Source organism: Lathamus discolor, chromosome 1, assembly GCF_037157495.1.
Source record: "Lathamus discolor isolate bLatDis1 chromosome 1, bLatDis1.hap1, whole genome shotgun sequence".
Taxonomy (NCBI): Eukaryota; Metazoa; Chordata; class Aves; order Psittaciformes; family Psittacidae; genus Lathamus; species Lathamus discolor.
Genome location: NC_088884.1, coordinates 139,201,977 through 139,217,026, shown reverse-complemented (window position 1 = coordinate 139,217,026; position 15,050 = coordinate 139,201,977). Strand labels below are relative to the sequence as shown.

Below are 15,050 nucleotides of genomic sequence, written 5' to 3'. Positions count from 1 at the left end.
TCTACCACTGTGTACCAGATTTTGTTCTTGTTATGACTGCACACACATCTCCATTTCCTCTTGATGGCTTGGTAGTTCTAATATTATATTTTGAAACATCATCTTGTGCACTCTGTGCTTCATAGCCATTATAAAAATGTTAGGTTCCTGTAAAACTAAAAGCAGTAAATAGATTTTCTGGGGGGCAGATAAAATTGTGGAGATTTGTATTTTGCTTGCTCAAATACAATTCTAACTTGCAGGAAACATTCTTAGGTTTTTTTTTTTTTTTACTTTCTGTGGTGCTTTTCTGCAGTGACAGCAGGTGGTCATTTAGCGGCAATTTTAAAATATAACATTCCTGTAAATTACAAACTATACAATAGAGATTTGGAGAGTAATACATCTGAAAAAAAGCAAACCCAAGATGACATTCCTAGTTTCCTCCCTCTTTTGTAACCTTGGCCAATTCTTCAACATCACAAAGCAGGTCGACTCACTCTTCTGTTAAAAAAAAAGAACAAACCAGCACATAAATTCTGATATTAATTAGTAATCAGATAAGATGACAAGATGGGTTCTTTTAAACAAATAAATGTGTATTTTCACTTGATTTACTAGATCTATAAAATATTTACATAATTGCTTTCCAGTTGCTCTCTAATATACCTATTATATATTAAACACTCTGAACAGATTTTTTTAAATTGTCATTTATTTCATATTTTCAAACTTTTAATACCTTCTCAATACAAATGTTTTTGTTTAAGCTGTAAGACATCCAAAACACCATTACTGCAGTCATGTACCTGTTAACTTGATTTCTTATTTCATTGCCAGCCATTAGGCAAATAAAAGGTAAGTTACATAATCTAATTTTGTTAATGGAACTTAATGCAACTCTAGGCAATCTAAAAATTAGTAAATAACCCCTTGCCCCTCCAAGAACCATAAACAGACTGTAATAAGGTTACCAGAAAATACATCTCAGAAAACTGTTAGAAGTGCAAAAAGTCCATAAAGTAAAGCACATGGATACGCGATAAGAAGCTGCTGTCCTTCCATAGCCAACGCAGAGGTAAAAATTTTGGAGGCTGACAAACTGCACCATCCAATAATAAACAGAGCTAACAAAGTTCCCAGGGTCCCCCTAGGAGAAAAAAATAAAACAACAAAAGAAACATGACAGAGTCCACTTGTTAGTAAATGTAGCATCAAATCTTACCAAACCTGAGTTAGAATCATAGAATAGTTAGGGTTGGAAAGGACCTCCAGATCATCTAGTTCCAACCCCCCTGCCATGGGCAGGGACACCTCACACTAAACCATCCCACACAAGGCTTCATCCAACCTGGCCTTGAACACCACCACGGATGGAGCACTCACAACCCCCCTGGGCAACCGATCCCAGTGCCTCACCACCATAACAGGAAAGAATTTCCTCCTTATATCCAATCTAAACTTCCCCTGTTTAAGTTTGAACCCATTACCCCTTGTCCTCTCACTACAGTCCCTGACGAAGAGTCCCTCCCCAGCATCCCTATAGGTCCCCTTCAGGTACTGGAAGGCTGCTGTGAGGTCTCCACGCAGCCTTCTCTTCTCCAGGCTGAACAGCCCCAACTTCCTCAGCCTAACTTCATACAGGAGGTGCTCCAGTCCCCTGATCATCCTCGTGGCCCTCCTCTGGGCTTGTTCCAGCAGTTCCATGTCCTTTTTATGTTGAGGACAGCAGAACTGCACACAATACTCCAGGTGAGGTCTCACAAGAGCAGAGCAGAGGGGCAGGATCACCTCCTTCGACCTGCTGGTCACACTCCTTTTGATGCAGCCCAGCATACGGTTGGCTTTCTGGGCTGCGAGCGCACACTGCTGGCTCATGTTCATTTTCTCATCGACCAGCACCCCCAAGTCCTTCTCCTCAGGGCCGCTCTGAGTCTCTTCTTTGCCCAGTCTGTAGCTGTGCCTGGGATTGCTCCGACCCAGGTGTAGGACCTTGCAGTTCATGTCTAGGAGCTTGTTACTGGTAAGGTAACAGTCACTGGAAGAACCAAGGACTGACTGACAAATTACCCTACAGACCTACTCTTCCATCAGGCAGCCTGATGACCTGGAGGGGCTGCATTTTTGTAACAGGTGTCCTATGTTTTAAGTGTGCCTTGGATTCTGAGGAGAAGCAATGAGGCTCTTAAAGAATCATACCTCACCTGACCAGGCAGGAAGGTGGTGAGTGCCTTCCAGGAGAAGGCTTAACTGGTCTTTTAAAAAAGGGTGCACAATGAGTAGAAAGTAAGTGATGGAAAAAGAACCACTGGGGAAAAATATTTGGCTCATCCTTGTATCCTTTTCTGCACATTGAAAGGATGGCGGCTTTCCACACTGCCCCTTGGTGACAGCTGGGCACTTCTGAATTTACATTCTGCCACATCTCATATGCCAGGTGGTCTGGGGAACTGATGACTACAGGTCTGTGTTCAAAAGCCAACTAAATTATTCCTGCAGATTATGGAGAGCTCACTATTAAACCTGTAGGAACCGAATCTTGCCAATAAATAATGTTTCACATATGCTTTATTTGTACGCTGTATTTGCAGCCTGCCTCTGTAAAATGCATGAGATCACACACGTAATACACTGCTGAAGCACGTAATGAGATCAGCTCCATTACATTTCTGTCTGTCAATCTCAAGGATTTTGAGAGTGAATGAACCTCTGCCTTGCTAAGGGACTTCCTGGTGCCCCACTCTTCCAAAGTATCAGTGAAACAGAACCGGAAGTGAGAGACAGACTATGTATACTTGCTTAGGTCCATTTATCAGAAATAATCTCCACTAATATTATTATTCTAATTAAATCATGATGAGTAAAGCTCTTCCTATTTAATTGACTTAGCTCACTCAATGCAATCATATCACATAAAATAGTTAATTTCTTGGCAACCCAGATTCCAGGCCAATAAAGTACTTGGTGTTGTCAGCGGTTGGAACTTTGGGGAAGGAAAGAGAAAATTGATTTTAAGGTTACTCAGCACCTCGTTGCAACTTCAGCCCATTAAAGATAAAACATTAAAGACCATGTGATTTAATATCCTTAATTTAAATGTTCTTCAAGTCTATACAGTGGCATTCAGGGAAATTACATTGGGCTCTGTGAACCAAGTTCCTGGCCTCTGTTTCAAGTGAAGATGCTAAGATGATCACCTAAACAGCCAGAAATTCAGAGCTGGTATGGATGGCGTTTTGAGCAGGAACTGATACTGGCAGAAGGCTGTGATGCAACAAGAAAATACTTTGCGATGACAATTTTCAGCTAGTATGATGATTCTTTAGGGAACTATCACAAGCTAGTACAGCTTAAAGCTGTAGCTGCTCTGCCTTGTATTGAAGTCCAATTGTCCCTCATGGGCTGTTCCAGGACTGGCAGTGAGCAGGATGGAAAGGTGTCATAAAATCATATTGCAGCCAAGAGATACCTCTGTGTGCTTATAAATTCAGCCTTGACTTAACAGCATGTTACTGCCAAAAGGAATGGTTTGGCTTTTTCAGAGAGCTTGTGTCTGGCATGTCCATGAGGGTCAAATACTCAGGCAAAAGGCAGATGTCATTCTCACAGTGACCAAGAGGACTTGGGGTGTGCTAATGTGCAACTGAATTGGGGACAAATGTGAGTGGACCCTCTCTACTCTCTCTTCACAACCTGCAGGTGTGGTCAACATCACCAAATGGGTCCTTTGCATCAGGTGGGTTTGAAAATTTTTTTCTCCACTTTTACACTCATTTCCTTCACTGTTTATCTAAGGAAATGTCTTGACCACTCTGTTCAGGGATTTGATAGTAAAGAATTGTGTATTTTTCCAGGAAAAAGAGCCTGCTGATGTTTCTCCCGTAAAGATGACCTAATCAGCTTCGGCTCAGGCATGATATCAGCAAACAAATCTGGTTCCACACAAGTTTGCGTGGGAGAACTGGTTTTCTTTTCAGTACTATTCAACATCCAAAACACTCCCTATTTTGCTATATTCAGTTACAGTGAAAAAACTAATCATAAAATTGAAAATTGCTGGATTAGTATGTATCTTTGTGATAGATGTGTGCATTATATTACAAATATTTTCTATGAAAACAAACATTTAAGTTCTTTATACTTTGGGTTAACATTTAAGTTCTTTATACTTTGAAATAAACAGAAATAACATTTTTGTAAATATTTTTAAAAATCATTAATGTATTTCTGTCTTTATAATTTTAATAAGTTTTAAAATTAAAAATAATGAAATGTATGTTGGATTTTAAAGTTGCCACTTTATTTTAACAGCACATTTGTAATAGCTAACCTGGGTACTTGCTCTGTTCGAGCAGTTTCATATAGTGAATGAGAAAGCACTGCAGAATTCTGTATACAGGCACTTAAGTTATCAATTAATTTCAGAAATAATGGTTTAATTTTGTAAAGGCTTTCACAGTACAGGATTTACAGATTTTCACAAGATGTGATTTCTGTAAATTCAAAGCATTCTACAAATGTATGGCATGTGCTTGGGGATTCCTTGTACAGATAACAGTACCCTGCACAGTTTTAACAGCTGGCTTGTAGTTCACCCCATCTGTCCTATAATTATGTATCTGGACCTTTTATTAGGGTGTATTTTTAAACAGGTTAATCAAGAAAATATGGGAAGTGTAGAACAGAAAATAAATGGCTTCTTGAGTGTTACTACTGTTCATCTCAGCAAGGACAGCTCAGAAACACTTCTATACTTGAAATATGGTCTGGTTAACTCATCAGCTCCATAGAAACACACAGCAAGAACTAACCTTGTTGTGCCAAAATCTTCATCCCAATATATAATTTCCTTTAAAAATAATATATACATATATAAAATTGCTGCTTTTCCAAAGAAAACAAGCAGGGATTTTCTTATTTATCAACTGCCAAGCCCCATCCATTACAGACTGGAGAGTTAAAAATGTGAGTGAACAACAAAGACTAAGGAGGGGAGCCATTATTAAAAATGTGTTAACAACATATAAAAACACTACTGAACGCCTTCAGGCAAGATCTGGAGCTTCCTTGTACTTTGCTGAATGTGAACCAGGAGGTAAACACGGTCTGTATCTCAAAAGGCTTACCAAATGAGGAGGAAGGAGAGGTTTGCATACAAATTTCCTATTCATAGGCATATTACTGAACACCTACCCACAGACACACAGATACATACACCACCACACATTTGTTTTTTTTTCAAAGTTTCCAGTTATTTTCAGGTTTGCAATTACACCACAACTGTACCTCAAGTGTATGACTCTGCTAAATATTAAACGCTTGTTCTAATGCTTCGAATCGTTAAGGGTTGCTTGATTATTTCATTCTGTCACGCAGAAGTTAGTCTACAGAAGGAAAGGAAGCATAAGGATGGGAGCCTGATACTATGAACAAAAAAAGAAACAGGAGAAACAGCTATATAAAACCAAAGTTCAGCAGTTGCTTTTAAAATTGATACCTGAGTTTGGCTGCTGTTGGCTCTGCAAAACAAAAAACACATCTGAGGCTGCTGCAGAAATCAAAGGCACTTTCAATCCAAGTGGTAAGAAGTGGAATTAAGTACTCATATTAAAATGAATATACATCACCCCTCTCAAATACAGTCCAGTTTTGTCCATTTCACTCACACACATGAATAAAATTGTGGTTTTTGTTACAGCTTTGGAAGTCAAAATTCACCACCTACCCATGTTTTGCATAACACTAGCCTTCTGACATACTGTCAGATATATATGTGTATATATATATAATTCCTGGTGCTATAGAATGTTACTTACTGTAGTGGGAAGATGACTGCGGAAGAGGACAGGATCACCATGGGCAACAGACAGTAGCCCAAAACACTTGCAACACAGCCATGCGAGACTCCAGAGGCGCTCATCAGGTTCAGCAGGGCATGCATAGCAAGGCACCCAATGGCACTGATGCCATACACATAGCCAAAATGAACTTTTCCTGCCTGGAATAAATATGAGTAAGCATGAAGTGTCAGAAGTGAGTAAGTGGTAGGAGAAGACAGAATGCAAGCACTAGGTTTGTTATTTTTTCTCATTGACACTCTGTCTGCTTCACCTACATCAGTTCAACTGTAAATGATAGCTGATCCTGTTGGCTGATTTTTGCATCAAAAATTTACAAGGTACAACTGTGAGAGTGTGCTTGTTGCTATCTTAAAATTATAAGGCTGATTCTCAGTCTTACTCTCATTGGGCTCTGAACAGGACAGGAATTGGTTGGGGAGACTTGGAAAGGTTTAATTGGTAACAAACTGAGAAGAAATTATGGAAAGTACATTTCAGTGTACATCTTTCCAATAGGTGTACATGGGGCTGTGGAAAAGTCTCCTAAGTAAAATGATGACCCGACTTAGTTGATAGGCTAAATTTTATTACAAACCTCCCACGTCAGGCAGGCCTGTGATAAAACTAGTAAAACTTTGCTGAAAGTGTGCTGGTTTTCAGAGTGAATATGTCCATTCGTCCCCTTGACTACCATGGGGTAGTCTACTCTTGACACATCTCTGTAGTAAGATCAATACAACAGGTTCATTTTAACATAAACCTGAGTAGTAACTGTCAGCTTGTGTTCTATTTTGTTCCAGTGAATGAAAAAAAAAGTAAAACAACTGTGGTTTTTCTTACAGATTTTGTTCCTTTATGTGAATTTAGTGCCTGTGAAAGGTACCAGCCTGACAGCCTGAAGCCTGATGTTTTCTAATTTATACACAAAGCTAGTACAACAGGCAACAATGGCCACAGCACCACCAACTTCTTCATCTCCTGCTATCATTTTGAAGGATCACCTACAGGCATGAAGGCATTGTTCACTCCCAAAAATGAACACTCACAAAACACTGTTAAATATATTTTCTCTCTCTTCAAGCTTCTAACAAATTAAATACCGAATGTTGGCTATGCAATACTGCCATCTCCACATCTGTAGCTTTGGAATAAACATTCATAAATCAGAAATAAACAGTGATTTGAATGAAGATGTTTTGTTTGCTTTGTCTTGGAACTTTACGTCTTAATGATAAAATGGATTTGTGAAGGAGAAAGCTAAATCTGGCACTCATCCCTTAGCTCAGGACCATCGGATAAACTTTTCAAATGAAGGGCCACAATGCTTCACTTTCCTGACATATAATAATATGTATGTACACACTTAAACCACAGGTGTGCTCGTGCATACACACACGTCTACATATAGCACATATTATATACTACATATGATAAACCACATGAGAATCAAAACTAATACAGGGTCTCAGTTTCCTAATCTTTTTGTAGCTTATGGTTGGATTCCTTTGTGATGGATAAGGTGGAATCATTACTGAAGGTTTTTTCATGGTTTGTACTATTTGCAAGTATCTCTTTCATGATGATTAAGGAGGATTGAGAAGACCTCCCACTTTACTTATCCATACATTTTAAGAAAATCTGGGGGAAATCAACTTTGAGGACCCTTCTTCTCTGCCACTTCTTCCTGTATCCGTTAGAGTGGAAGCTATCACTGTATGCCAGCAGTAGTTGAGGTGGACAGATAGAAAGCAATGAAGTGGAGAGAGCCTGATCCAGTGCTGACATAGCCTGAAAGTCCTAATGTTGCAGGTTGATGACAGCTCACCAGGTCTAGTGGGAGAGCAGCACACGCTTATGTGAAAGGCAGCCTCAGCTAATAAGACCTGTCTCTGTACCAGCACTGTTACCCTGTTTTCAGCTTGACCTGGCTCACTGCCGAGCTCTCCTCTGATTCCAGTCCTCCAGGTTAGGTCAGGTTCAGCCAGGTTGGCTATATTCTCACAATGTCCTGAGTGTTGGCCTGTTCCCCACTGTGTTCCACCATAAAGGCATAATTTATTCCTGAACTAACAGGGTAAGAAATCTTCCTGGTTTTGTACAGAGGAGTGCTTCACTGGCATTTGCATACTACTGGTATAAAATAATTAGGAAAAATTGACTCATCAAATAAAATTAATTATCGCTAGAGATAGCGTGGGAGAGCAGTACCAGTTTAGATTATTACCAATTACATTCAATCATTAATGATTTGTAACAATTTAAACATCCACAATGGTTTGGGGCAGCCTTTACTATAGAATAAATAAGAAAAGCTCTCTCAGACAGTTGCAACAACTACTGCAAGCTGATATTTTAGACTCTTTCAGTGTATTTAATTATTCCACACAGCACTGTTTAGCAGCTTAGTTTAAGAAACTACTGAGAGAGATGAAGGGAGCACTAACACTAGCACCTAGCTGAAATCTCTACTTGGTAAAATGCTTGATTTGTGGTGCAGAGGAATGAGAGAGTAAAAAGCAATCAGCTGAACATATCATCTCCAATTCTAGTCTTCCTTAACATATGTAAATATATTGACTCACACACATGGGAATACTCCCAGTTCACAGCGATGTTAGCAAAACCAGAATCAGGCTTGATTAGTCTGACAGGCTTTGATGAATGGAAAGAGCTAAATTTGTCCTCAGAAGGAACAAGGTTAAAAGAAAGTCAGAATTTTGTGCATTTGTTTGCATTTGCCTAGAGTGGGGGTACTACTGCCTAGAGTGGAGGTACTACTATCCTTAGGATTGGGAAGTCTGATTTCATGTAAGTGACTGCGTAAAATGGAAAGCAGCTGAGATTCAGACTTCTGCTTACTTTCAAGCTGTTGTTTCTCTATCTGCAGTGGAGCTGCCCTGTTTCAGCATGAGGAAGATCAAGTCCTGCTGTCAGGCTAACAACCCGTTCCTCTTTTTCTCTGTCCTTTGAAAGAACAGTTGCCATTTGAAGAATGTCTTTGCATATTTTTCTGTAGTTAAAAGCTGAAATTGAATAAAATTTATAAATTATTTTTGGAAACAAGTTCTCAACCAATTTATGTTCCTGGTGCAATTAGAAGAGAACTATTCAGGCACAAAAGGGTATCATGCTTACACAGCTGAAGAGCCACTTTAGCATCCAAATACATCTGAGATAAAATGAACAGGCCCATGGAAATCCCACAGACTTATTGCTGTGAAGTTGTAGCCCTAAAACACTGTATCAGAGGAGTTCTGCTGGCCTAAAACTGGAGCACTGAAAATAGTTGTTTTTCTAATGACACTCAAACTGATTAATATCCCAGAATAAATATGGCAATTAGTTTATTTCAATAATAGTGCTTTGATCTTCATTATAATTGTGGGCTATTCAGGGAGCAAAATCAATAACAGCCATTTTTCTTTTTTTTAGCTTTCCTTCCATTTTCCCAATTATAATAAATTCAACACTTTCTCCTTTTATTCCCCTCATACCTCTATTTCTTTACATGGAAAATAGCCTGTCTTCTCTAGCTTCCCACCATCTTTTCCTCTTATTCCATTTCCTCCTGCCTCTTCCACCCTTTAAAAAGACTTTTATTTTTATGGGGACATAAATAATAAAGATACTTGCCATTTATATTGCAGTTTGCACATTCAAGGTACTGCACTGACATTACAAATTGAGTAAGAACTTGCAGGAATCTTCTGATTCAGCACTATTTGTCACAGAGGAGATGGAGAATTAGAGCCTCATTTCTCTCACCTCAGCTGCAGAGTAGTAAAGACCTTCCAGAATGGTCCCACCTTATCCCTGACTGATGAATTGCTGCCGACAATCAGAGCTGTACTTCAGCAGCACTGGGGAGCCCCTGTTGTCAGTGATAAATAGATGAATTTGGAGGACTGTACAATCCCCATTCAACTTTCCTCCTGTAGGAAAGCTATACTCATAAAAAAGAAAGAGGTTAAACAGGCTACCATATTTTGTTTAACAGATGATGTAGAAAAATAATGTAAACTAAGAAAGGACTAGAAAAATTTATAGTAAGGTATTAGAAATTTGAGGTGGAGAGGAAAAGACTGTTTCCATTACCTTTCTCAAATTAGTCTAGTTACATTAAGGTTATTATTAAATTTTTATATATCTCTGAACTCCCCAAAATGACACTGAGAGAAAACAATTTCAAAACAGTAGCAGGAATGTTATAAAAAATGGGCTGGTCTGCTATGCCTTTTTATTCACTCTTTTAAAACCTCCTTGATAGGTCCTTACCTAGTGCACAGTTCCTGCTTCAGGGGTCCAGAGCTTCCCCAAGCTAAACACTGCACAGATCTGTGCTTTGTTCATACTAAATCATACCCCAAAATATGGTGTAGTATTTTCTTTCCACTGGAAGTAATATGTCATTTCACCTGTACTTTGTTCATACTAAATCCTACCCCAAAATATGGTGTAGTATTTTCTTTCCACTGGAAGTAATATGTCATTTCACCTGTACTTTGTTCATACTAAATCCTATCCCAAAATATGGTGTAGTATTTTCTTTCCACTGGAAGTAATATGTCATTTCACCTGTTCTACATCTACATTACATTTAAATTTTATGCAGGTACTTTCAAAGCAAGGAGATTTTTTAATATGTAATCTCAGAACAAACGGCAGCAAATGACTCATTTTATGCCAGTACTACATCTTCTGCAACTTCACATGCATTATCACCTAGTCATTAGCTTGTTAGGAGAGAAATCCCTTAAGATTTCTATCACATCCTACCAGCAGCAATGTTGCTCCAAGGGCCAAACAGAAAACCATAGGTCCGGTGAGGTCTGTCTCGTTCATGATGCTGCCATCTGCAGGCTTCATTGGATTTAGAACTGTTAGTGTTTTTTGCCATATATGCTTAAAATTGATCCCAAGCTCTGCAATCAGAAATTCCAGGGTTGTTAATTGCTCCCAAGAAAACAACACTTTTACAGAAACTCATTAGATACCACAAGACCCCAGACAAGCAATCAAATTAATTGTTTTAATGAAGATAATATTGTAGGATGACATTGTATGTATTAGGCACAGGATGTCCCTGATATATACACAGTATATTTGAGAGTCAGTTCTGATTCTAAATTGAAATATTACTTTATAAAATCCAATTCTAGGCAGTGAACAAAAAAAAAAAAAAAAAAGAAAGAAAATAAAATACCCTCAGCATTTTATTTTTGAGTTAATATTTTTTTTCCTTGTACTTAAAACACATGTATCTAATACCTCACTAACTGAAATGTTGAAAAATATGCTAATTAACAGTAACTGCAGAACTCAAGATACTCTAGAAGGCTGAGGACAGAGATATATATACTTTAATTCTAGAAAATCTGACAAGAGATGTGTCTGAAGACTGAACTGCCAGAGGCACTTAAAAATTACATTTGTCCCTTCAAGGCAAGTTAATAATACTTTGTAGAGTGCTGTATAAGCTTTTTTTTTTTTTTTTTTTTTCATTTTAAAAGTAATTACTGAGGACCTCTAGAAAAGGAACAAAATTGTTCACCATTAAAGTTAACAGAAATTCTGCCATTAATTTTACTGGGGCAAAGATGTCTCTTATAACTTCGGCAGGAACACTTCAGCCTGCAAGAGAAACATCTTCCCTGAGATACTCCAGTAAGGGAAAAGTTGGGTTCAAAACTGGGTGCCAGAATTATTGAGACTGACAATGTGTCAGATTGTTTGGAAAGCCAAGTCTTTACATTATTCCACTGATCCATCATCTGGAGCTGAGCCAAACCATTATATAAAAAAAGTTATTTTGCATTAAAATTGGTCAGATTTATGTGGTACACAGATAGGAACACCTCTGAAGCCCAGCAGATAAGAAGCAGTTGTATTTCAAAATCCTTTTCACAGGGTAAGCTGCATGTGGAATTTAATGCTTGGAGGTCTGAGAGGTAGAAATCTAGCAGTTATCTGCATCAGACAGTGTGATCTTGCTGATTTTAACACAGTAGTGGTGTCTTTTCAGATGTAAAAACTCCACTTGCTTTCCAGGATGCAAAAGCAAGCTGAATATGCTCTTTCTACATTATGCTAAAATAATCACAAACAGGTTCTCCAATTGTTTTTTAATGTAGCACGAGTAGCATTATGATGGTTCAATCATCAGAAAGAATGATTCTGTTTGTATAGTTAAATGATCAACTAATGGAAGATGAAAGCAGCTTTCTCAATTTCTTTCCCTCTGAAACAAGTTATTTAGCATCTTAAAACTATTAAAACTATTACATTTATTACTAGATATGCAAAAAGGATTATTATCAGTATTTATTAATTATAGATGTTCTGATATGTTTGCAGGATAAACACAGCATGGAAAAAATACTTGGGAATGTGGATGCAAATCTTACTGTTATGCTGTCATCTAGTGGTAGTAAAGTATATGCTATACACGGCATCGGGCTGCATAAATCCAGTGTGAATTCAGATGAGAAAACATAAGTTTGGGGGCCAGTGGCTGTTGTCTGAAGCTCACATAGCCAGGCAAGGATGCTTTGCTGCAGTTTCCTTAGAGGTAAAGAAAACTATAGGCACTCCCAGGAACCATGCACATTGTCCATGGTTTTATTTTTACCTTCTAGCAAAGGAGGTTCCTCATCAAATCCGTCAGCGTAACTAAGATGGGAGAGAGTGTTGGGATTGTACGTTGGCTGCAAAATCTGACCTGTGTAATTCTGAGAGGACGGAAGCATTTCTGATGGGGCAAAAGCACCAGCGGGAGGTTGCTCTCCTGTCTGGCTCCTAAGACAAGAAGCAAGTCACAGGAAACCAAGTAACTGCAATGACCAGCTTCACAACAGCTTAGAGCTGCTCACCATTTACTATGGTTTAAATCTGAAGCTATCTTCAATCTGGGGAACCTGGGAACAGTATCCATTGTGTGTAGTGAGTGCTGAGCTGCTGACCATGACTTTGATTCCCTTCACTGCAACTCCCTTTGAAACCAGGCAGGGCTGCTTGCCGGTTTGTGGCACATTGCAGCCTATTGCACCCACTTCTGTGCTCACCCAGCTCAGACAATGGCACAGTGCAGGTGCCTAGACTGAGGAGAGGGGAAAGGGAATTTAGGAGCTGTGAGGGCACCCACAAATCGAGGCACTCCTGACTTTTCCACTAAGCAGCCTGGTGACAATCCTCATATATGTCTATACAGCTAATGAAAGAGCCATATATAAATATAATTTTTTTTCTGGAATCTGAGAAGATCACAGAATTTCTAGCAATATGTGCCATAAAATCCACATTAATAACATGAAGCTCAGTCACTCCAATTAGGTAAACAACCTGTAACATCTGTACATATAAAAGTAGCACAAAACCTAGCCTCCTACTGCAGTCCTGTCAAAATCTCCTTAAGGGCAAAACTTTCAGAAATTCTTCCCTCAGTTTCCCTCTTCTATGAGCAGAAGTCACCAATAGGTTTAAAAAATGTAAGAAAATAATGAAATAAGATTCCTCCTGTCTTTCTACTGCTATGGTTTGTATTTCTCCACTAAAACTTCCACTATACTGATTATGCAACCCTTTTTAGCATACTTACTTTCTGCTTCCACAGACGTTTTTGTTAGACCCATAATTGTTGTCACCTTCTTCCTGGTCATCTATGGTATAATTGGACTGGTAAAAGTCGATCTGAAACTGCTCAAAATCTGACATTCTGGTTGGAAAAAATATTGTAAATATCAATAAAATGGGTTTTGCAACAAGCCAATATCTATGTTTTAACTGTCCTAAATTTAAATGAAAATAGCAGGCTTAAAGACACAAACTCAAATGAATCTTTCTGTAGAAACTCAAGATGATTTGGAAGTGACAAAAAAAGGACTCTCTACTTTTTTTGTTCTAACAAAAGAAATTAGTCTTCTCTTACTCCTAATTATTATATATTAATTTAAAAGTGGTGTACAAGACCTTCTCTACTGTTACTGTTACCAAAAAAAAAAAAGTAATTTTGAAAGAATATATATATATCAAGTAAACTATTGCTTTAAACAGTCCTTTTTCCTACCTAAAAAAAATGTGGCCACATCTGAATTCTTAGAAATTGGTATTTTTTTAAACTATTTTGCATTTTTAAAACCAATACTAATTTCAGCAATTTATGTTTTGCAATATTATATATGACTATCATAAAACAATAGAAAAATACAAATATATCCACAGAATTCAAGGTTTCTGTTTAAAGACACTGCAGTTAGCATATTAAGAGTAGCAGAGAAACATTCTCACTGGTTAGCTAATGCCTTTGAAAAGGACAGCATACTGAATAGTAAAGAAAAAGTAAATAAATAGTAAATAGTAAAGAATAATTAAGAAAAAATGTTGCAGCATGTGTTTTATTCCTGCTGACCCATAGTTTAACCCTGTAGCTATAGACTGATTAGACTAAGAAAGGAGCAACTGTTTTTCTAACTGTTTGAATTTTAGCCACACTGGGCCCATTTCACATATCCTATATGTAGGCAGGACTGGTTGTCTGAATCATACATAAGCAATATAAGAAATGAAGCACATTGGTTCTGTGATGCATTACGTACCTTTTGGAATTGTAGACTGTTTCAGATTGCAAAGATATTTTATCAATTCTTAGATTTGGTCTACGTGCTTCTTATGTTATTAGCATGGCTAAGTATAAATCCAGAAAACAGCTTCAAAATTGGCAGGTCTACCTTCTGTGCTCTGAGCAATGTCCCTGCACATTGCAGGGGAGTTGGGCTAGCCCAAGCTATTCTTTGATTCTATGAGTAAGAGTACTCACAAGGACTGACCCTGTTTCACTTCAGTATTGCTTTTATACTGAGCCACAGCTGGAAAAGACATTACACCTGCTCAGAGCAGTGCATGGGTTCAGGGAGTTCCCAGACCACTGATGGGGTGAGGCTGGGGGGTGCTCTGGGGATTGCCTGGTCAAACCCCCTGCCAGTGCAGGATCACTGACAACAGACTGCTCTGGGCCATGTCCCACCACGTTCTGAAGAGTCTGGCTTTGTCACCGTTACTCCCTCCTATCAGCTGGTTATATTCATTGATTGATGAAATCCCCCTGAGCTCTCTCCTCCCAGTTAACATTCTTTAATGATTTGGGGAATGCTCTGACCAGGACTTGCCTGTAAATGCATAGGTACATGCATGTGTTCCACCGCTTGGATGGCATTTATGTAGTTAAACTCCTGAGAC

General features: G+C 38.5%; 1 protein-coding gene across 1 annotated transcript; it reads right to left on the bottom strand.

Annotated features, from left to right (window-relative positions):
* Window positions 1–443: 443 nt before the first annotated feature.
* Window positions 444–13,529, bottom strand: YIPF7 (Yip1 domain family member 7). The gene is made up of 6 exons (XM_065665284.1): window positions 13,414–13,529; window positions 12,448–12,614; window positions 10,596–10,741; window positions 5,796–5,977; window positions 954–1,129; window positions 444–483 (listed from the first exon to the last, which is right to left on the bottom strand). The coding sequence occupies exons 1-5, from the start codon at window positions 13,527–13,529 to the stop codon at window positions 967–969; spliced, it is 774 nt and encodes a 257-aa protein (XP_065521356.1). The 3' UTR covers window positions 444–483; window positions 954–966.
* Between the last annotated feature and the right edge of the window lie 1,521 nt (window positions 13,530–15,050).

Bases quoted from the DNA above. Each gene is read 5' to 3' on its own strand.
- YIPF7 (XM_065665284.1), bottom strand. From the start codon at position 13,529: ATGTCAGATTTTGAGCAGTTTCAGATCGACTTTTACCAGTCCAATTAT. The intron at 12,615-13,413 runs GTAAGTATGCTA...TTCTTGTCTTAG, and splicing joins AACGTCTGTGGAAGCAGAAA to GAGCCAGACAGGAGAGCAAC. The intron at 1,130-5,795 runs GTAAGTAACATT...TTTTTCTCCTAG, and splicing joins GCAGTCATCTTCCCACTACA to GGGGACCCTGGGAACTTTGT.